The sequence below is a fragment of the Bicyclus anynana genome, chromosome 24, assembly GCF_947172395.1.
Source record: "Bicyclus anynana chromosome 24, ilBicAnyn1.1, whole genome shotgun sequence".
Classification (NCBI taxonomy): Eukaryota; Metazoa; Arthropoda; class Insecta; order Lepidoptera; family Nymphalidae; genus Bicyclus; species Bicyclus anynana.
Window position 1 is genome coordinate 8,408,617 of NC_069106.1, and position 24,849 is coordinate 8,433,465.

The window sequence follows — 24,849 nt, forward strand, 5'->3', positions numbered from 1 at the left end:
TATATATTTGTCTGACTTTCATTGTTACAGTTTATTATTATAATTTAATATCTAAATAATCTATTTGAGGGATATAATATTTATTATTTATAACTAGCAACATCTATTATAATATCTATCTATTACTAATATTTTTTTTTATTCTTTACAAGTTAGCCCCTAACTACAATCTCACCTGATGGTAAGTGATGATGCAATCTAAGATGGAAGCGGGCTAACTTGTTAGGAGGAGGATGAAAATCCACACCCCTTTCGGTTTCTACACGGCATCGTACCGGAACGCTAAATCGCTTGGCGGTGCGTCTTTGCCGGTAGGGTGGTAACTAGCCACGGCCGAAGCCTCCCACCAAACTGGACAAATTAAGAAAATCTCAATCTGCCCAGCCGGGGATCGAACCCAGGACCTCCGTTTTGTAAATCCACCGCGCATACCACTGCGCCACGGAGGCCGTTAAAATCGGTATTTAATCGGTAATTTTGTGTCTGTGTAAAAAGTGTGTTAAAGACAAATAAAGTTTAGTTCTCTTCCGGTGCAACATAAGTCGTTTTATTATATTTATCTATGAAAACGTAGCCTATATTTTCCATTAAAAAATAAATTTAAGAAAACCCATCCACTGTATAAATGTTTTAATAGTTTAATCGCAAACGAGATCAGATAGCTAAACGTTTCTCACCACAAAAAGGATGCTTCCGCGCGCGTCCGGTCGCCATTAACTTGATACGTTCACAGCGGCTTTCCCGCGTACAATATGTCATGTTTTTTTTTCAGAGGGGTTGACACAGACACAAACAGCCAATTAGGGGCGGGCGACTACACTTAACTGATAGTCGTTTAGTAACCATCATCAGCCTGACAGGGTTGATAGTATCGTCCGAAAATGGACACTAAAAAATGTTGCCACAGCGCATGTGTGCCCATAATCTAATTAGTGAATAATGTTATTTTGTGCAACTGTGATTTTGTGATGTGTTTTCATATTATTGTACGTGAAAATTGGATTATTTTGGATTGTTTATTAAGAAAGGTGAGGTATTGTTTTATGTAATTAAATAAATTGTTTAATTGAAATAGGATCTAGCGTGCGCGCGACACAAATTCAAAATCAATAAGTGAAAGTGAACGATGATAGCTATAAATAAAATCTTAAACAAAACAAGATTTATTTAATGAACTTTTTGTTAATAATAAGACAGGTACCTATATTTTTAGACGATAGGTACCTAGTATAGTAGGTATAAATATAATTCTTATATTTAAATTATACGTATCCACTATACAGAATTAATAAAACGCATTTAGAGTTTTTATTTCTACAAAAAGAAATGGTGATTTTCATGTTGGCTGTTATGCAAGTAGACTTCCATCTATCAAAAAACAATAATACTATCGCAAAGTAAAGACAATATATATTTTTAGACGATAAATATCAGATATAGGATATATTTTTCAAAGAATGTTGATGATCAAAGAATGAGGATTATTTATCCTCATATTTAAATTATAAGTACGTAGAGTTTTTATTTCTACAAAAACTACTGGTGATTTTCATGTTGACTGTTATGGAACCTCCTCGAACCTCGATCTTTCAAAGGCAATAATACAAACAAATAATATAAATCGCAAACTAAAGGCTCCAACTTTTCAGTTGCGTGCATTTTAAGAAATTAAATATCACGTGTCTCAAACGGTGAAGGAATACATCGTGAGGAAACCTGCATATCAGAGAATTTTCTTAATTCTCTGCGTGTGTGAAGTCTGCCAATCCACATTGGGCCAGTGTGGTGGACTATTGGCCTAACCCCTCTCATTTTGAGAGCAGACTCGAGCTCAGCAGTGAGCCGAATATGGGCTGATAACGAAACTAAAGCAATAATCGCATAGATACTAGCAGTGTCGCGCGTTTTCACCCGCGTAGATCTCACACCCATAGAAATATCAAGACAACAAGAGAAAAGCCTGTATACAAGAAGTTTTTTTATCTATACTAATATAATAAAGCTGAAGAGTTTGTTTATTTGTTTGATTGAACGTGATAATCTCAGGAACTACTAGTCTGATTTGAAAATTTTTTTCGGTGTAAGACAGCCCATTTATCGAGGAAGGCTATAGGCTATATATTATCCCGATATACCTACGGGAACGGGAACCACGCGGATGAAACCGCGCGGCGTCAGCTAATAGTAGATTTGTACAAAAATTGTGACTGATTTTGCTGTTTGTCGTTGAGGAACTCCTCTATCCGGCTTTAAACGGCTAAATCTTATAGCAGTAGCTATAAGATTGGGAAAATGCGGGGCACTGCTAGTAAGCAGTGCCCCGCATTGCCCCGCAAAACAAAAAGTAGCATAAAAGGAGTATATAGAATATTATTTGTGCAAAAATTGCGTGTTAAGTACTGTGTTGACTTTTGAAGAATTTCAAACTCGATATTTCGAAAGGTTGTAACTTACAGACACTAGTAGCGCCCCGCGGTTTCACCCGTGTACACCTCATTTCCATGGAAATATCGATTTAATTTTAGCCTTACCCTTTCCATATTAAACCCTTTTTGAGACTATACGAGTACATCACCACATGCAGAACCCTTCTGAAGAAGACTTACCCGACTTTGTTTTATAAGTAGGTACAGGTTTATTCGCGTGTGTGGTTTTAGGGTTCCGTAGTCCACAAGGAACCATTATTGTTTCTTCTTGTCTGTTTGTCCGTTCGTCCGTCCGCGGTTTAGCCCAGAGACTATTACAAATAGGAGGCTGTAGTAACTACGAGTACATTAAAAATATGAACAAAGTCGTAAAATAAAATTTTGAAAAACATTTTTTTTAGGGTAGGTACCTCCCCTACATGTAAAGTGAGGATGAATTTTTTTACTCGTTTTTTAATAATGTGTGTTATTAGATAGGTCTTTGAAAGATATGAGAGGTCTTCTATATAGCAACATTTTTCGATTTAGGGATCCGTTTGTACAATATGAAGCTTTTAAAAGCTAAAGTTTGTTAGAGTCAACTGGGTCCCAGTAGCGTCGTCATCAACCCATATTCGGCTCACTGCTGAGCTCGAGTCTTCTCGCAGAATGAGAGGGTTTAGGCCAATAGTCCACCACGCTGGCCCAACGCGGATTGGCAGACTTCACACACGCAGAGAATTAAGATAATTCTCTGGTATGCAGGTTTCCTCACGATGTTTTTCCTTCAAGGTTTTGAGACACGTGATATTTAATTTCTTAAAATGCACACAACTGAAAAGTTGGAGGTGCATGCCCTGGACCGGATTCGAACCTACACCCTCCGGAATCGGAGGCAGAGGTCATATCCACTGGGCTATCACGGCTCTTTTTTAACCCAGTAGCGTGCACAAGGTTTTTAACTAGGGTATGCACTATAAGTAAAAATTGGAAAATTCGTTGTCCAACTATGTATTCTGTGGTATAACATAGGTTTGTTTGAGTTCTTAGGGTAGGCAGTGCATTTTAGTATGTATGTAATGCACGACACTGCGTGGGTCGTGGGTCCCCACCCTCTACCGGCTAAACGGTTGTTTATGGATACGTGAAAAAAATCACAAAAGCAGGTTATATAATGAAATAACAAGGATAACTATAACAGCTAAGTAGCAATTGCTATTTTAAGAGTAATATACCAGCTAAACGTTTGTAGTTAATATCCATTTAACTAGGCCATTAATAACCATTGAGCTAGGCCATCTTGATTCGTGTACGAGAGGGATTTTTTAAATTTTTTTTAAATTTTTTTTAATTCCGCTTTATAGAACTTAATAAAAATTTTAATAAAAAAAATTCAACCGACTTCCAACTCGAAAATTAACCTAAACTAAAAAGCAAAAAATAACATCTTACCTATATGCTACCTTCTGATCAGTTTGAAGGCGGTGCCAAGCCAGTGATGTTTTAATTTAAGCCGTTTAAATTACAAAATTTCTGTGGTCCTTTCAGAAACGGCTTTAATTAAAACATGACACTGGATTGGCACCGCCTTCAAACTGATCAGAAGGTAGCATATAGGTAAGATGTTATTTTTTGCTTTTTAGTTTAGGTTAATTTTCGAGTTGGAAGTCGGTTGAATTTTTTTTATTAAAATTTTTATTTTTAAATTTTTAGTGTTAGCACACCTACTGAGTGTGAACACAAATGAAACGTTATTTTCTTATAATAAGTATCTAAGTCCTATAATCCCAATTTTAATTTTATAATACTACCTTAACTCATATACAAAATTTCACTGCCCCTTTATCCACACGTAATATGAATATTGAGAAAAACGTGAATGGTGACTGTCCCCCGTCTTCATCACCAGACCCCCTATGCAGTCACAATCCATATGGTTGGAAAGTTCTCATCACTATAAAATTTATCAAGTCCAAACACAAGGTAGCTACTGTGAACCGTCGAGGAGTTCCCTTAACTCTCCTTCATATTCGTCACCAGACCCCTAATACAGTCACAACCTATCCAGGTGGAAAGTTCTCATCAATACAAAATTATCAAGTCAAAACATGAGGTAGCTACTGTGAACCGTCGAGGAGTTCCCTTAACTGTCCTTCTTCTTCATCACCAGACCCTTAACACAGTAACAACCCATCTAGGTGGAAAGTGCTCATCAATACAAATTCATCAAGCCCAAACACAAGGTAACTGCTGTAAAACGATGACGAGTTCCATCGTTTGTGTATCGGCTCCATCATCAGACCAACTCCAAACCTTCATAAAATTGTAGTGGTTTAAAATACCTTATGGAAACACTAACAAACACACTAGCCGTCTCTATAATTTTCGAAAGTTCCCCTCGATTTCTCCAGGATGCCATCATCAGATCCTGACATGAAAAAAATGGGACCACCCTGGAACCAAACCCTTCAAAACAAAAAAAGAATTTTCAAAATCGGTTTATAAATGACGAAATTATCGCTGGACATACATAAAAAAAAAAAAAAAAAAAAAAAAACATACATACAGCCGAACGTAGAACCTCCTCCTTTTTGGAAGTCGGTTAAAAATAACCTAATAATTAAATAATGTAGTAAAGGAAAAAGCGGTGAAATGTTTCTTGGTGCAAACCAAAAAATACCTTAACCTAATCCAATTGGCGTATGTTTAAATTTTTATCTGTATGTATGTTTATTCAGGCAATCTCTGAAACGACTGACGGAATTTTCACTGGCAGATAGCTGATATTATAAGGAGTAACTTACATTACTTTTTTGGGTTCCGTTCCTCAAAAGGAAAAACGGGACCCTTATAAGATCACTTTGTTTCCATCTGTTTGTTTTTTTTTACAAGTTAGCCCTTGAATACAATCTCACCTGAATATAAGTGATGATGCAGTCTAAGATGGAAGCGGGCTAATTTGTTAGGAGTATGAAGAAACACACACACACCCCTTTCAGTTTCTTCACGACATCGTACCGGAACGCTAAATAGCTTGGCGGTACGTCTTTATCAGTAGGGTGGTAACTAGCCACGACTGTCTCCCACTAGCCAGACCTGGATCAACTAAGAAAACCTCAATCGACCCTGCCGAGGATCTAACCCTGGACCTCCGTCTTGTAAATCCACCGCGCGTACCACTGCGCCATGGAGGCCGTCTGTCTGTCAAACTTAAAACCCTATTGGAATTACGTAAAGGCACTATAAGCTAAAATTTAAACCGCATACTTAGATCTACAGTCCCATGAACTTTAAGTTTACGTAAAAAAACATAATAAGCAAAAAACGCATATTTCGATACTCTCACGGGAATCGAAACTATGTTTGTGTAAGTAACATTGTTGTAGCCCACTATTGCAAAAAAAAACTTAAAACACATACATACATTTATAATTAAATAAAAAAACGGAGGGGGGGGGGGGTCTATATGTTTAAAGCTGAATTTCGGGAAAAACTCTACAAAAACTGCGCAATTCAATACCTGAACTATTTATTATGATCCCAACGTACGGAACCCTCGGTGGGCGAGTTCGACTCGCATTTGTGCGGTTTTTTTTTTTAATTAGGTACACGCGGACGCGGTTGCGGGTAATGAGCTAGTCTTCTTTAATAATATTATAGAGAGACAAAGTTTATGAGGTTGGGTGACCTATGCAAACGATTTCGAACATTCTTTTACCAATAGAAAACCACGTTATTTGTGAGTATATATTTCATCCCCGTGATCCCACGGGAACGGGAACTACGCAGGTGAAGCCGCGGGGTCGGCTAATGGTGTACACGATCGCATAACAAAACAATTTTTGTCGATATGTGTAGTTAGGAATTCTAATATTCGTAAACATTAAACCGATTCTTTAGTTTAGTAGATTCTTTAGTTTTCTCAGGTAGAATACACATACATAGCTTATGGCAGCTTCAGAAAGCTTTGATACTTGATTGAATTTAAGGAATTTCAAAATAAAAGATACGTATCAAAAAATATATTAATTATTCGTGAGGAAACCTGCTTAACTGAGAATTTTCCTAATGGGGATGATGACTATGTTTAAATATATTGATTTTTATGAGACTATGGCAATTTTAACTAATTTATACGTAAAAAGCAAAGATTGTCTGGATGTTGGCAAAATAGGCATGATTATACCTAAAATTTCAAACCTATTTAAAATCATTTATCATAATTAGATGAAAATTCATATAATTTTAGCTTCCTTATCAAATCATCAAATCAATTCAAATCAAATTTATTAATTCGTGCCATTTTGTATGGGGCGTTTTTTAGGGATCCGTGGCAGTGCTGCAAATCTGACCTTTTAAATCCTTATAGCTCAGAAAGTAATTATTGCAGATATCCTGTTATTTTTACAAAATTGCTTTACTATTAGCATATTCCTAATTCTCTACGTGTGTCAAGTCTGCTAATCTGTTGGGCCAGCGTGGTGGATATCCTAGAACCCGTTTCATTATGAGAGAAGACGATTGTTGCATACTCACATCCTCACAGCGCCTGGTCTAATCACAGGTACACAAGGCTTATCTACGTCGCAGATTCATGGAACACGCGTCATACAATTTATATCTTACAAATATTTTCCTAGAACCAAACCCACGGCCTTAGAGAAGCAAGATTACTAGTCACTATCCACTACACTAGGCCGTGGTAGTGTGTATGTACAAAGTTACATAAACTAATTATGTAAGTTAGACACAAAGCGATCTAAAATCGGATAGCTACCAACAGCGAGGTTCGATATAGGAGCGCGTTATGCAGTTAAAAACCATTTTAACAAAAATCGATCTAGATAGGTAAAATATTTTATATATAATCAACAATTTATAATAATATTTTAAATATACTCAAATAATAATAATATGCTCCCGACTGACGTGACCTTGAAGAAGGTAAGGTAGGTACATAGGATATTACTTATCTTTTGATACAAACAAGTGTTTACAATTATTTACACCAACTAAATACAATCATTTTTTAGAATTTTAACTATCGTGAGTGTTATTCATATTAATTGATTATGAAACACGGCTAAAACTCATGATATAAGGTCGGAGTATGCCCGACTAGTTTCGAACCCATACGGGGTCCTTAGTCATGAGCTGGTTCCATCGCGGCACGATCCAAACTGCGAAGCGGCTACGCGACGCGCTGCTGCACGCATCGCGCGCTGGGAGAGGGGTTGAGTGATGGGGAGTGAAGGTTCCGTTACACTCTTCGACGGTTCATTAATGTCATTTTCATTAGACTCGTCTTCTTGTAATATCACGTGAGTTTTAGCCGTGTTTCATAATCAATTAATAAAAATACAATCATATTTAAATTACTAGTAACTAGTAACCTAACCTAAACTTAGTGTTTACAAATGTGTATGTGTATGCAAATCTACCAAAAAGTAGTCTCTTTTTGATCAATGTTTCGAATTTTTTAATAGGGCATAGAGATATAATATGTATTTTGAATTTTTTTTTATTCAAACTGAATAAAAATTAAAAATATAAAAATACGACGAAATGTAAGTATACTAGAGCCAAATTTGGTTTGGATACTTACTGGAACTTACTGAATTAATTTTGATTTTTTTTTACCAGTATAAAACCACATTATTTGTGAGTGTCATAGGCTATACTTTATCCCCGTATTTTAACGAGAACGGGAGCTATGCGGGTGAATCATGGGGCATCGGTTAGTTTTACAATAAATCAAAATCACCTAAAAATAAATTAGAAATTTATGAAAAATCGTCCATCTTCTTTTGAGATATGAGTTTTTTTTTCCTTACTCGGCAATCTGTCATACGACATTGAGCCATTCGTCTGTTAGTTAGAGTTTATGTGTCATCAGAAGGAGTGAGTCCATTAACGAATGCTGTATTCTAGCAGTTTCTTGGTTAGATTGATATCAGAGTAGATATCAGGGGAGATGGTTTCTAACACCCGATTCCTATCGGGTTACCTTTTAAAAATCCACGATATGGACGTACATAATTTAACATACTCAGTCAAAAACACATTCAGACTAAAAAACATGTGAACGGGTTATATCGTTATCAAACCCATATTCGGCTCACTGCTGAGCACGAGTCTCCTCTCAGAATGAGAGGGGTTAGGCCAATAGTCCACCACGCTGGCCCAATGCGGATTGGCAGACTTCACACACACAGAGAATTAAGAAAATTCTCTGGTATGCAGGTTTCCTCACGATGTTGTCCTTCACCGTTTGAGACACGTGATATTTAATTTCATAAAATGCACACAACAGAAAAGTTAAAGGTGCATGCCCCGAACCGGATTTGAACCCACACCTTCCGAAATTGGAGGCAGAGGTAATATCCACTAGGCTATCACGTATCTTACTGGGATATCACGGACCTTCGAGAAAGTTTCAGTCTTCGCTTAGATATATATAGTAAAAATAATATGTAGCATTTGCATAAGACCATCCCACTGAGATAGGAGGGGCCCCCATCCCACAGGCATGGGCAAGCGGCGGAAGCTGTGATCCCGCCCCTGCGCGGCAGCCTGCGCCATGGACTGCTACGTGCCCAACAACCCGCAGTTCCTGGGCTGCTGCCACGGGCTGTGCTGCGACCCGCTGCAGCCCTGCGCGTGCGAGCAGCTGCGAGACCTGCCGGGGGACTGCTGCCAGGTGAGCTCAACCACGGGCCGCTTTGCCTTTTATAGTTCAGTGTGCCTTTTCTTTTTTTTTTTTTGTCGGGGAGGAAAAAAATCCCTCCGGACTTCTGCCGGATAGTCGGCAGGGCATCTCCGACTTGCACGGACTAAAAATAACCTCCCCTGTCGCAATAAAAAATAACCTATCGCACTCATAGTCACTAACAAAATTGTCTGTCATTTTCTGTTGAAAACGAGCTTTGATTTTGTATATATCTTATACTTAACTAGAAGTTCTTACCCGTTTTTTACACATTTCAATTACACAAAAAGGTATTTTTACGGAGCTCTTTAACCGACGAACACGATCATAACTATTTTACATCGATTCTATAGAGACAGTTTTTATAATCGCATTAGATCGTTGATCATATACTTTGACAGAAAAGTAGCTAGCGCGGCAGGTCCTATACAATAAGTGGTCTGAGCTCACCAAGGACCTAACTTTACATCTATTTTGCAGCAAGAAACCGAGAACTGCTGCCCAGATAACGGAGACGAGCTCAACGCGCTAAGCGAGTCCATCGCGCCGTGCGATGTAGCGCTGGGCGACGTGAGCGAGCCGAGCTGGCCTGCCGAGGACATGGGCTCCTTCTCCCTGCCACCGCTCGAGCTGGACCCTCTGCCGTCTCTGTTCCCCTTCTCACCGTGCCCAGGATACAAGTGAGTTCGCTTACGTATCTATGAGCAAACGCTTTATTCGAGTTCGTCGCGCCGTGCGATGTGGCGCTGGGCGACGTGAGCGAGCCGAGCTGGCCTGCCGAGGACATGGGTTCCTTCTCCCTGCCACCGCTCGAGCTGGACCCTCTGCCGTCTCTGTTCCCCTTCTCGCCGTGCCCAGGATACAAGTGAGTTCGCTTACATATCTAGCGGACGCGCTAGGCGAGTCAACGTGAAATTCGAAAATCCTGCAATAAACGTGGTTTTTGCCGGGATAAGAGTTGAGTAATAAGAGGTAGGTATGGATTTGTTTATTTAGGATGCATTTAATCGTCATTCGAAATTTTAGCCATATCAGTTCAGTTCTGATGTGAAGGAGTAACAAATCATCATCATCTCCTTACCCTTATCCCACTTAAGTGGGGTCGGAAAATTATGTCAATCTTTTCCATTCGTCTCTATTACTCGTCAACTCATCATCCACTCCTCTTTCACACAATCCAACCATCTCTTCTTTGGCCTTCCTCTCCTCTTATGACCTTCCACTTGCACATTCAACATTTTTCTAGTAATATGACTTTCCTCCCTACGCATTACATGTCCATACCAAGCAAACCTTCTACTCCTCAATTTTTCTGTCACTGGCGCCACCTTCAGACTTCCTCTTATATACTCATTCCTTATTTTATCTATTCTTGGAGTAACAAATATACACACAAATATTTCACCTTTATATTAGTGATAGAAAATAGATAATACTTAGACCTCGCTCACGAGATTATCGCCATGTGGAATGTTGAATCAACTATTATTGTTCCGATAGTTGTTTCAGTCAATGGTCTTATAGCAAAAGCTTCGACCAACATCATAAGAAACTTTCAATTAAATGAATCAAGAGTTGGATACAGAAGGCTTTCTTCTTCTTCTTTCTTGAATTCTTGAATGAAGGAATTTTTGAGACGGCGCGTATTGTGAGGAGGTTCCTCACTCTGGAGCCCTGACCACCGGTTGCTTGGGCACACACTTTTAATAGTGTTTTGTATTTTATTTTTATATCAACATTATTAAAAATTAAAAAAAAATGACTAATAAATAAATAAGAGAAAAAAAAATAGTGATAATAACAGTAATAAATAGTATGATAATGTGATAACAAGCCGTCACTTGATATTCAAAACCATCATATGAGTTCTCAGTTAAAATCAATTCCGGGATTTATCGTAGTTAAGGTTGACATAAAAGTTTTTTTTTTTATTCTTTACAAGTTAGCCCTTGACTACAATCTCATCTGATGGTAAGTGATGGAGGAGGATGAAAATCCACACCCCTTTCGGTTTCTACACGGCATCGTACCGGAACGCTAAATCGCTTGGCGGTACGTCTTTGCCGGTAGGGTGGTACCACGGCCGGAGCCTCCCACCAGCCAGACATGGACAAATTAAGAAAATCTCAATCTGCCCAGCCGGGGATCGAACCCAGGACCTCCGTTTTGTAAATCCACCGCGCATACCACTGCGCCACTTTGGCCGGATGCCACAATTTTCCCAATTATCAATTGCCACAATCAAGTAATGTGAACTGTGTCTAACCAGTGACGCAATAAATTGGAAATAGCTTTGTTCAATAGATTATCGAGTCAAGCTACGTGCTACGAATGTACGTAGCCGTAGTATTCTACGCTATGAATTAGCTACGAGGCGACAACTTTTACTGGAAACAATTCTAATATTATTAAGCCTTTTTTTCTTCTAATCTATACTAATATTATAAACTTGAACAGGTTCTTTGGTTGAACGCGCTAATCTCAGGAACTACTGGTCCGATTTGAAAATTTCTTCCAGTGTTAGATGGGCCATTTATCGAGGAAGGTTATAGGCTGTAGGTATATTATCCCCGTATTCTTACAGAAATGGGAACCTCGCGGGCGTCAGCTAGTAGTAATAGAAGACCCGAATTAATAACGAACTTCACCCATCTGTTTAATGAATAAAAAGTGTTTTATACTTTTATTTACATTAAAAAGTATATTGCGAATTAAGGCTACCGACAAATGTTCTGGCCAAACTATTATTAATAATTAATATTAATCTAAGATGGAAGCGGGCTAACTTGTTGGGAGGAGGATGAAAATCCACACTCCTTTCGGTTTCTGCACGGCATCGTACCGGAACGCTAAATAGCTTGGCGGTACGTCTTTTCCGGTAGGGTAACTAGCCACGGTCGAAGCACCACCAGTCAGACCTGGATCAATTAAGAAAACCTCAATCGGCCTATCCGGGGATCGAACTTAGGACCTCCGTCTTGTAAATCCACCACGCATGCCACTGAGCCACAGAGGTTGTCAAAAAGCGCCGTTTCGTGCGCTCTATCTTTTTAATCTGTGTAACTAGTATAAAATCTTTGTAAAGAAACTTTTTTAGCTTATAATTGACACTTTTTAATTAAAAGACGTACCGTTTGGCTGGTGGGAGGCTTCGGCCGTGGCTAGTTACCACCCTACCGACAAAGACATACCGCCAAGCGATTTAGCGTTCCGGTACGATGTCGTGTAGAAACCGAAAGGGGTGTGAATTTTCATCCTCCTCCTAACAAGTTAGCCCGCTTCCATCTTAGATTGCATCATCACTTACTATCAGGTGAGATTGTAATCAAGGGCTAACTTGTAAAGAATAAAAAAAAAACGCGACGGTGTCGTAGCCGCTCCAAATACAAAATTCAAAAACGAATACATTCTCAAGTCAGTACGACGCGAAGCGTCGCATCAGTCTTTTCAATGTTATTAAAGAAAAAGGGTGTCTTATGTTTTTAAATATTTTTAGAACTGTTCACAAAAACTAAAGAAGTAAGATGGAGGATTTTTTTATTGGTAATTATTGATTAGCGGACCCGGTCAAGCTTCTCTTGGACTTATGTGCGCTTCTTCCGTACCCCTACCTCTACCCTACGCTACCCTACTCCTACACTAACATCAATCAATAGAATGACGTCACAGTTTATGATTGGCGTTTGCGGTGACGTGATAAAAATACAATTTTGTTTTATAAAAATATTACAATTACGAGATTATTTTAACAAATAAAAATGTGATTGGAGTTTCTAGGCATCTAAACTGCCTAGAAACTCCAATCACATTTTTATTTGCAAAACATCTTCTGAGTTTTGTACAGCAGGCCAGTAGCCTACTGTTTTGCCTTCCCGAAACTTTTCTACTTACACTTGGTATGGTATTGAACGCATGCGTAAATGTTAATCATTTGTCATTATTTCTGAACACACGCATAAATGACAATCATTACAGTATTTGACAGGATGGACAATAAATGTTTGACAAAGGAACATTTAGGGAAAATGATTCATCTTTCATTGTTATAAAGATGTATTCTGCTATTCGGGGCGGAGACAAATCCAACGAATCATAAACCATGAAAATTGGTTCATCAGATCTGGAGTTATAAGTGTTGTAACAAACCCGACTTTGTTTTATACAGGATGCTCGGGAGTGTTTCCCATAACTCGAGGGTTATATTCTTTAGAGAAAAATAATTTAAAATGTCTAAGAAACATGTGTTCTAAAATGAATATTTTCGGATTAAACATATTTCTTTTGTAAATAGCTCTTAAATTGTGTCCCTTATACGCGCCCTTATAATTATGACGTAGCCAAGTTTTACGTATCTATATTAAAATGCAAGGATAGATAAAGGCGTATGTTACATCGTTATCAACCCATGTTCGGCTCACTGCTGAGCTCGACTCTCCTCTCAGAATGAGAGGGGTTAGGCCAATTGTTCACCACGCTGGCCCACTGCAGTTTGGCAGACTTCACACACGCAGAGAATTAAGAAAATTCTCTGGTATGCAGGTTTCTTCACGATGTTTTTCTTTCACCGTTTGAGACACGCGATATTTTAAAATAAATTACTGTAAAGTTGGAGTTGCATACCCCGGACCGAATTCGAACCGATACATGTGTGTTAAATGGATAGTCGGAATAATTTGAATTACTTTGTATGAAAATATAAAAAGATTTTATTTTTAGTTAAAAAAATATTAGTCACTTACACCCATAACTTACACCTGTAAGTTATGGGAAATACTCCCGAGCACCCTGTATATATCTATACTAATATAGTATAAAGCTGAAGAGTTCGTTTGTTTGTTTGATTGAACGCGCTATTTTCAGGAATTACTGGTCCGATTTGAAAAATTCTTTCAGTGTTAGATAGCCCATTTATCGAGAAAGGCTATAGGCTATTATCCCCGTACTCCTACGGGAACGAGATCCACGCGGGTGAAACCGCGGCGTCAGCTAGTAGATTTTATATACTTTGTTGTTAGTGTTGAATTTTCAAATACAAATTACGAAAAAAGTTTGTACCTTTATGCGGAATATCAAAGAGACGTTTGTTTTTATTTATGGATGTCACCGGCTTCACCACGGTGCTTGTTAAGACTCAAGTTCCCGCACAAAAGCGCAACCAAAGAGTTTATTCCTTTATAGTTTGCATTTGAAAATGGCTTCCCAATTTTCAGTACCGATATTCCTTTCAGCAGAAACAACGGGGGGGAATGCAGGGAGCGCGGCGGGGGGGAGGCGGCGGACGTCCTCCTCTCATTGAAGCATGCCGTCGTCCACGGAGACTGCGCGGCCGACACCGTGCACCCGCAGGTATCTCTCTCCCTCCCCCACAGTTTACACCACGTGCGACAAAGACGAATATAGTTTCACAGCTTGTATTGCTAGCTTGGGGTACTTGGGGTGAAATAGGTACGACGTTAGGGTGAAATAGGTATAAGGGGTGGTTATGAAATGCTTGTAATTAATATTGGAATTAGTAGGAATATTCTATAGGAATACTTATGAAGTATTTTGGTGCTTTCGTTAAGTAATATTGACTTTTCATTGATTATAATGTCTATTGGGTAATTTATACTGTAAGTAGATATTACTGAAGTAGGTATTGTAGTAAATACCTAGGTATTACTTAGCGTATCGTCATCATTATCAACCCATATATGGCTCACTGCTGAGCTCGAGTTTCCTCTCAGAATGGATTATGCCAATAGTCCACCACGCTGGCCCAATGCGGATTGGCAGACTTCACACACGCACATAATTAAGAAAATTCTCTGGTATGCAGGTTTCCTCACGATGTTTTCCTGAGACACGTATTATTTAATTTCTTAAAATGCACACAAATGAAAAGTTTGATGTGCATGCCCTGGTCCGGATTCGAACCCACACCCTCCGGAATCGGAGGCAGAAGTCATATCCACAGGACTATCACGGCTTAACGTATACTTAGACGATAGTAAGCCTTTATAAAATGGTTTTTGAAATATATTCAAATTGCTGATACCTTTTTACGCTATCTATATCTATCTATACTATAATCAAAATCAAAATTCATTTATTTCTAGTAGGCTTACTTTAATAAACACTGGACGACTTCCGTAGCGCAGTGGTATGCGCGGTGGATTTAAAAGACGGTGGTCCTGGGTTCGATTTCCGGCTGGGCCAAGGTTTTCTTAATTGGTCCAGGTCTGGCTGGTGAAAGGCTTCGGTCGTGGCTAGTTAACACCCTACCGGTAAAGGTTTATCGCCAAGCGATTTAGCGTTCTGGTACGATGTCGTGTAGAAACTGCAAGGGATTTTCATCCTCCTTGATGACGTTCTTAGACGTCTATGAATTATGAAGAAGCTCCTTGCCTTCAAGCGGTTTTCGATATTTCGTAAACTTCGCTTAACACTAGAAAAACCGGCATTTTCTTTTACTTTTTTTTTATTTCTTTACAAGTTAGACCTTGACTACGATCTCGCCTGATGGAGTAGGATGAAAATCTTATCAGTTGCAACTAAAAAGAGAAGATATTGATTTCAGCTGAGCCACGGACATCGCTCCTCCGTCAAGTACAATAATTGATTATTGATTATTAAATGAAAAAGTCGGTATATTTTTTGCTTTAAAAATATACCTTTGACCGCTGCGGTCTTTCTAGTGTTCAATAATTAATTTGGGTTTGTTGTTGTGTGTGTTTCCAAAATGGTTGTGAATGTTATCAGCCATGTTTCCAATATGGTTGCGAAAGTTATCAGCCATGATTCCAAAATGGTTGCGAATGTTATCAGCCATGTTTCCAATATGGTTGCGAATGTTATCTGCCATGATTCCAAAATGGTTGCGAATGTTATCAGCCATGATTTTTTTTTTATTATTTACAAATTAGCCCTTGACTACAAACTTTGGTAAGTGATGATGCAGTCTAAGATGGAAGCGGGCTAATTTGTTAGGAGAAGGATGAAAATCCACACCCATTTTTGGTTTCTACACGACATCGTACCGGAACGCTAAATCGCTTGGCGGTACATCTTCGTCAGTAGGGTGGTAACTAACCGCGGCTGAAGCCTCCAGCCAGCCAGACATGGACCAATTAAGAAAATGACAATCAGACCAGCCGGGGATCGAACCCAAGACCTCCGTTTTATGTTACCATGTTTCCAAAATGGTTGCGAATGTTATCAGCCATGTTTCCGAAATGGTTGCGAATGTTATCAGCCATGTTTCCGAAATGGTTGCGAATGTTATCAGCCATGCATGTCCAGATGGTGGTGAACGGCAGCGGCGGCTACCCGTACTACGAGCACTATGGCGGCGCGCCGCTCTTCCCCACCATGAGCGTGAACGTCTCCATGAACATGACCATGCATGGCTGCCCGCCCGAGCAGCTGTGCTCGCAGGTAAGTAAACATTTCTGGAGTTAACTCCTTAAGAATCGATTTTTCATATAGTATAGCCCCCGGCAATCATAATTTTATACTATAGATCGGTTACGCCCCTACAAAATCACCGCAAAAAGTAATCCAAATAATAAGCTACAACACTGAACGCACACATGCACTATGCAACTTTAATTCCGTTATGTTTTAATGTATATATAGTTTTTATACTTCCTGAACACACAACTCGACATTGCAGACGATATTTAGGTACTATTTGTTCAAATAACGTTCGTTGTTGACCACAACTTTTTTCATCATTTGTATTTCAAAATTTAACACTAAATTAATATAATAATCAATAATTACCAATAAAAAAAATACTTCATCTTATTTCTTTAGTTTTTGTGATCAGATTTTAAAATATTTAAAAACATAAGACACCATTTTTCTTAAGTAATATTGACAGTTACTCATGCGACACTTCTTGTCGTACTAACTCAAGAATGTATTCGTTTTGGAATTTTATATTTGGAGCGGCTACGACAGCGTTGCGTTCCGTAAGCTATATCTACCTATTATTGATTAGTCTGTGCCTAACAATTATAAATAACCAGTATTTGCAATGTGGAATTTATGAAATGATGGATACTTTCAAACAATAACCATTTATTAATTTTGTCGCAGGTCCAATGGAATCAAAACGCCTCGGCCCCTTCAGTGAACGTCGTCTACCCCCAAACACAGAATGTCATCCCCCCTTCATACCCCGCCGCCACCTACTCCTTCACAGCAGACTTCCGAGCTCCTAACCAATCCGACCCCTTGATAACCGCAACTTCCACTTTTAAACCATTACAATTACAGAACACCCAAAAACCCAACCCAAATTACTTGTTCCAACAAAAACCCAACTTTTCCAATCAGAAAAATTTGGGTCCGATGTTGAAAAGGTCCCCATCGAAGATGTACATGCAGGAACAGAAGGATCAGATGGGGAATGGGTATATATTGAATCATCAGGGGCAAATGCATCAGGAATTCGGCTACTCTGCCTGCGTGAACGCGTCGGGAAAGGTTCAGGTAACTATTCTGTCTTATTTTTATACGTATTAAGGAGCTAGTATCTAGGTAGAAGAGTTAGTTTTATTTCACCATCATTCTGTATGTGCATAGCTGGGCATAGGGCCTTGCCTAGAGCGCGCCACCACACGATCCTCCGCCTTCCTCGTCCAATCACTTCTCACTACCTTCTTGATGTCTTCGGACACTCTGGCTGGAGGGTGTCCTACACTGCGCTTGCTGGTACGTGGTCTCCACTCCAGAACACGTCAACCCCAAACGGCAATCTATTCTGCGATCGATATGACCGATTACAGTTTACTAATCCTTTGGGCTACGTCGATTAATTTACTTCTCCTACGGACTTCCTCATTCCGGATTTTATCCTTCAGAGAGTCTCCTCACATAGCCCTCTCTGTGGCTCGCTGAGCTACTTTAAATTTGTGCATAAGGCCAGCAGTCTATCTACGTTTCCATTTCATTTAATACGTTTATTATTGGTCTTTTAAAATTCTGATGTGTTTTAAACAAGTGAAGTGACACTAACAAAACCAAATGCTGTTGATGTCTCTAGAAAACGTACCTACGTACCAGCAGCGAGCTCTAAACAACCAGATTCCTGGCGGCTTACCTTTTAAAAATCCATACATACTCGTACACATTTATAATTATTCATCCACAATATTTCTACAATCTGTAGGTACAATAAACGCCTGAGCGCATGACTAAAAACACCGGGTTACCTATTACAAAATTTCAGCCTACGCTACTGCTGCCTACAATATGCTTTGTGTCTTCGTTTCATATGGCTAGTATTTGGAATACCCTTCCCAATCTGTGTTTCCTAAGTCCTATAACTTGTAATCTTCTACATAAACGTGACATCGCAGACTATATTTACACTAGCCACTAGGTGAAATCTTGGTTTAACGCGAGTCTATCTTGAAAAAAATAAAGAAACCACCACCCACTTCCCAGGTCGGAGCTCTAAGCGGTTGTTCAGAGGACGATGAGCAGAAGCCAAATCTCTGTCGTATTTGTGGCAAAACGTACGCCAGGCCGAGCACGCTGAAGACACATCTCCGCACGCACTCCGGTGAAAGACCCTACCGATGTGGAGATTGCAATAAGAGCTTCTCCCAGGCAGCTAATCTCACAGCCCATGTGAGAACACACACGGGGCAGAAACCTTTTAGGTATGTACAAGTATACAACTTCAGACTAACTATGCTGCTCCCATCTATTTTGGTGGACTTAAAGTGTCAAAAACATGGCTTTGAGAAACATCTTGTTCCAAATGTGTATACGGCTGTAGTCGTGTGTGAATATTCCCAATAATGACAATCCAGTGTCATTATTGTTTAGGTTATTGCTTTAAGTATAGTTTCTTTGTTCTTGCAGATGTCCAATATGTGATCGTCGGTTTAGCCAAAGCTCCAGCGTAACGACGCACATGAGAACGCATTCCGGGGAGCGACCTTACCAGTAAGCTTTTTTATATAATGGAAATGTAATTTAAAATAAATATAATGAATTAATGAAATGAAAGTTCATTGACGTCACATAAAAACATAATGGGATCATATAAAACTCATAGTAATTAGTCTACATACTCATATGTATTCTGGTCTGAAGTTTTTTCTGGTCCCACATTGGGCGCCAATGTATCTTAAGCTTGGCGACAAGTAAAATTATATTGAATTTAATCTATACTACTATTAAAAAGGACAGATGTAATTGTTTGTTTTCATTGAATAGGCTTTGAAACTACCGATTTGAAAAATTCATTCACTATTAAAATTATTTATTATCCGTAATGAACGTTGGCTATGTTTTATCCCTGTATTTTCACAGGGGTATTTAGGGGTAAAACCGCGTGGCGTGTACTAGCTATTTACAAACTTGATATTTCAACTTTTTACAAAGTAAATAAGAGAAATGTGCAACCACAATGCTTATGGGCATAAAATACCTACCAATTTTCATATTGTAAATCGCCGTCGCGATGACCACAATATTTAAAATTTACGTATGAATTAAATAACCTGATAATTAGCGACTTAAAATATAAAACTAATAACTAAATAATTAGTTAAGTGTTGACATATAATTATATAAATGTTATGTGCGCCTATTGTTTATATGCATATCAGAACTCTTTAATATGTGTTATCTTATGTTTTAACGTTTAATATGTGTATTGTTGGCGTGCTTTATATAAATAAATAAATAAAACGGTCGTACCGATTTTATTTATATTGGAATTGATGGAAGTTTTGTTATTAGATGTCGCTCCTGCAAGAAGGCGTTCTCTGACAGCTCAACACTGACCAAACATTTGCGAATACATTCCGGGGAAAAACCTTATCAATGCAAACTGTGTCTACTCAGGTATGTTACTCTTTTAGCTATGACAACTACAACGAACTATTTTTCATGAATGTATTATAAAAAATGACCCATTAACTTATGTTACTTAACCATTAACTTATTTTCAATTTTGCTATCGTTTTGTGTGCTCCCCGATAACACGCTTGAACCATTTTGGAACATTCTTTTTTGAGTTTCTCTTTCTTCAGTTTAAATTCTCACCCTGGAGATGGAAAGCTGGCGGAAAAAAGTAAACGTGGGTATACTTGTCTCGTCAATGACTAGCATTAAAGTTATCAATGAAGAGGTTGTTTAAATTTGATTGTTTCTCTTTCAGGTTCTCACAGTCGGGTAATTTGAACAGGCACATGCGTGTGCACGGCAACATAGCGGGCGGCATGCTCGCCTGACACATGTAGCAATGCGCTTTGCGCTACTCTACTGATTCTGCGCAGTTTACTCACTTACCTATAGTCTGAAAAAAAAACAACTTGAGAGGTGTTAAGGGACACCAGGATGTAACGATGTTTCGTCGCGGAAAGTCGGGGGTCTTTTGCGGTTGGGGTCTTCTGGGGTTAGGGGTCTTTTGTGGTGGTCTCGGAGACTAGACCCCCCCCAGGTTCAAGTCTCCCTTGAAACAGGGGACCTACAGCAAAAAGTGTCGTTACAACTGTTTGGTCTTAATTTTTTCCGTCTAGCCCCCTTTCGCAACACGCGATGAGGAACTTCGTTCCATTAAAAACATTAAAAAACTGGGTTGCTTTGTGGTGTGGGACTGCGATGAAAAATATTTATTCCGATTGTTTTGGACACGTTACTTTAGGTCCTCTAAACTGGTACGAGAGCCGGCGTAAGAAATATACACCTTCATCTGTTAAAATATATTTGAGATAAATAAAAAATAAATAACAAAAAATATTCACATTGACAAATTGCACATAGGTTTTCTAGATAAATTGCAGCCGAACAGTATTATTTTTTTTTAATTTCCTTCCCTCATTGGTTAATTTAAAAAAAATGTATAGTAATTAATAGAATAGGTGTCAAAAAGAATAGAAAAAGTAAAGGTTGCCTGCGTTCACACTGCAACTGTGGGGTTGTCAGATATAAACAGTTAAGTAATGTTATTTATATACCCTCATAAATTATGTAATCGTCTAATATGTCAAACGAAAGCTCATTATATGATTAATCTAAATATTAGCTTGCCTTTGATCTAGTTCATGGTTCCCTAAATTTTGTATGAAAAATATGTTTGGTCGCAATTTAACTAGGCAACCTATTTGCAACGTGTCACTGTGAACATATTCTATCATTTATTTTATAGCATTAATACTAATGAATAACAGATGAGAGTATAGATTCAGGAATGCCGGATCTAAGACTACCGTGAACATGTGGGAGACAGCTAGGGTTGCCAACTATACTGTTTTAAACAGTATTATACTGTTTTTCACTTAAATAAACTTTTTACTGTTGAACAAAAATTTAGTATACAAAATATTGTTTTCAGCATCAAAATGCAGGCACATTATTATATTTTTTCAGTAATTATTGCTATGTGGCGGAAGGATAGAAATAGACCATCTATCAATTTAATAAAAATGAGCGTCTCATTTATTTTAATTTCAGTTATAATTGTGATGAGGCGTACCTATGAAGTTTTAAAAAACATTGTAAATTAGTAAGTGCAAGAAGCTCTAAAAATTATGTATTGAAAACAGTAAATAAATAACATAATGTTCGTTTTTCTAAAATACTGTTTAATAACCTTCACAGACCAAAATATACTTTATTTCTTGTAAAAAAAGTTGGCAACCCTAGAGACAGCCCACTTTGCTTTAGCCACTTGCTGTGCCCTGCCTCTTTCATTAAGTAGGCTATATTATATAATTATTATTCGATGCAAGATAATAGATATTACCTAATTTAATAACGTTTTCGAATTTCCGAGAAATTCGTTAAAACTTTGTCATTCGACGGTTTGTAGAATATAGGTAAATAACTGCTTCAAGATTTTGTAAAAAAAAATACAGTGTAGGTATATACTTAGTATTGTAAATAATATTATGAACATAAAAGTGTTTTTTAGTCCAGTTAGTGGAAGCGTGCGTCATACTTATTTTTTTTAATTTAAAATTAAATTATGATACTTTCAATATAGGTTTGATAATTTTATTAATTTTGCAAATCAACAATTGATGCGTATTTTGCGTTGTTATTATTTTTTATAACAAAGTGTAAAAACTTTTATTAAATTTTCATAACTTTTTAAGGCAAACGGCTCAAATGCGTAATCTCCGACTTCTGCCTTCAATTCCGGAGGGTGTGGGCATGCACCTCCAACTTTTCAGTTGTGTGCATTTTAAGAAATTAAATATCACGTGTCTCAATCGGTGAAGGAAAACATCGTGAGGAAACCTGCATACCAGAGAAATTTCTTAATTCTCTGCGTGTGTGAAGTCTGCCAATCCGCATTGGGCCAGCGTGGTGGACTATTGGCCTAACCCCTCTCATTCTGAGAGGAGACTCGAGCTCAGCAGTGAGCCGAATATGGGTTGATAATGATTACGACTTAACTCTGAAGTTTATAAACTTCTTCCAAGATACCTCAAATAAGGAAAGGTAAAAATAGGGTAAGAACACCCAGTTTCCCATACTTATTAGGTACCTATATAAAGTACAAAACTGCTGCTTTCTTTTGCTTTTCTGATTCTCTCTTGAAGACTCGCTCTAGTCACTCATATTTCGTGGCTAATACGTCTAATGCACGCCATTGACGATCTATTATTCTTGCTTATCTGTAGCACCCACGACTATAACTGATCGTGTATTGGTCGCTGCTTGCATGACGGCTCGACTTATGAAACGTCTTTGCTGCCGTTTGCGCTGCAGAAACGTGAGAATAATTGACCGTCAATGGCTGACTTAAGGCGCTATCTCTAAAAAAAACCCGTCAAATACAGAAACTTATTAGGTATATGATGTAATGTAACTAACTTGCAATGTAACAACACCTCCACTAACTGGACTGTTTGTAAATATTTAGGTTTAAATGTATTTATTACATCAGTCTAGTCACCTGAATTGAATTTTAGCTTAGCGCACCCTTTCAGAGATTTATGACAAGAATATTGTTACTGTACCGAATTTTTCATTAAGTAGGTAGGTATATACCAGCAGCGAAGAGTCTAAACAACCCGATTCCTAGCGGTATACCTTTTAAAAATCCATACTCGTACATATTCATAATTATAAATTATTTTATAATTACGCTCGAAAAAGGTGCACCAATAACATTACCACAGCATTTCTACAATCTTAAAAATAAACGCTTGCGCGTGTCGGAAACGGCTTGACATCAGAAATGGAATTAAAGGGCAAAACACTATTAATGAATGAAAGTCTGTCAGGTCTAACAATTCCCACCAAGAATCTTACCAATAAACCCTCGAATGGCAGAGGATTTTGTTTAAGACTTGTGACCGAAGGATGTAGGTTTAAAGATGTTGTTTAAAACTAATTAGCACTCCCCTTCTTCACTCAAGACATTCTCCCCGCCTATACCAAAATAATCCATGAAGGATTATCCAACCAAAGATGTGGACGGATCGAACGTCACGACAAGAACGAGCTAGGCCGCCCGAGCGGTCTCCCACTACTCCCTACCTAACTCAAGGATCATTTCGTACTAACTCGTCTCGTGACGACACTAACCGACCGATCGAATGATTCACCCGTGCCGACACGCGCATTTCTAAAAAACACATGATCGGGTTACTAATTACAAAATTTCAGCCTTCGCTACTGGTATATACTGTAGTATATTTTTGACAGTTAATAGATTAAAACACTCTTTATAAAAGAATAATACGCAGTAATGTACCTACTGTAGTCATTATTAAAATCATTACCATTTCACTCTATCTTAATATAAAATTAGGATAATAAAAAACTCATCACTTTAAAATCTATAATAAATAATTACATAAGTCTCTGAAGCAACGACCTCTTTACTACATTTATAATCTATGTTCAAAAGATATTAAAAATTAGTTTGGTTCAGTATTATAGAATAAGAAGAATGTTTATAAAGAATTGTAAAATTTATAATCTAGATACATAAAAAATAAACAATTATTATGTATAAAAAAATTGTTTTATTACCTGTATATGTAAGTGCCGTGATAGCACAGTGAATATGACCTCTGCCTCTGATTCAGAGGGCGTAAGTTCGAACCCGGTCCGGGGCATGCACCTCCAACTTTCCAGTTGTGTGCATTTTAAGAAATTAAATATCACGTGTCTCAAACGGTGAAGGAAAACATCGTGAGGAAACCGGCAAAACCAGAGAATTTTCTTAATTCTCTGCGTATGTGAAGTCTGCCAATCCACATTGGTCTGCCAGCGTGGTGATCTATTGGCCTAACCTCTCTCATTCTGAAGAGACTCGAGCTCAGTAATGAGCCGAATATCTATGGGTTGATAATGATGATGATGAAGGAGAGTAAAGTTCCATCATCTTGTATAGGTGACAAATTGAAAGCTTCTGATCGGTGAGTAGCAAATTATAACCCGAAAATTCCATTATTAACCACAGATATAGAATATATCTCAGAATAGAAACTCATCATCATCATCATCATATCAGCCGATGGACGTCCACCGCAGGACATAGGCCTTTTGTAAGGACTTCCAAGCATCACCATTCCAGCACCCAACGTCCATCGGCTCTTCCAACTATGTGCCCCGTCCATTACCACTTCAGCTTCGCAACTCGTTGAGCTATGTCGGTGACTTTGATTCCTCTGCGGATTTTTTTTTTTTTTTATGTAGTATAGGTTTACGCTTGACCACAATCAAGCCTGATGGAAAGCAATGATGAGGTCTAAGATGAAGCGCGCTTGC

General features: G+C 38.3%; 1 protein-coding gene across 1 annotated transcript; it reads left to right on the forward strand.

The window, feature by feature from the left end:
- The first annotated feature begins 860 nt into the window (after positions 1–860).
- LOC112049470 (protein glass) lies at positions 861–24,107 on the forward strand. The gene is made up of 10 exons (XM_024087350.2): positions 861–1,028; positions 8,933–9,105; positions 9,595–9,794; positions 14,343–14,460; positions 16,396–16,530; positions 17,197–17,592; positions 18,550–18,767; positions 18,973–19,056; positions 19,858–19,962; positions 20,279–24,107. The coding sequence occupies exons 2-10, from the start codon at positions 8,986–8,988 to the stop codon at positions 20,349–20,351; spliced, it is 1,449 nt and encodes a 482-aa protein (XP_023943118.1). The 5' UTR covers positions 861–1,028; positions 8,933–8,985; the 3' UTR covers positions 20,352–24,107.
- The last annotated feature ends 742 nt before the right edge of the window (positions 24,108–24,849 follow it).

What these genes read in the sequence shown, in the direction of transcription:
- LOC112049470 (XM_024087350.2), top strand. Translation starts at nt 8,986, where the DNA reads ATGGACTGCTACGTGCCCAACAACCCGCAGTTCCTGGGCTGCTGCCAC. An exon ending in CCGAGCAGCTGTGCTCGCAG is followed by an intron (nt 16,531 to 17,196) that starts GTAAGTAAACAT and finishes ATTTTGTCGCAG; the next exon opens with GTCCAATGGAATCAAAACGC. An exon ending in ACGCGTCGGGAAAGGTTCAG is followed by an intron (nt 17,593 to 18,549) that starts GTAACTATTCTG and finishes CCCACTTCCCAG; the next exon opens with GTCGGAGCTCTAAGCGGTTG.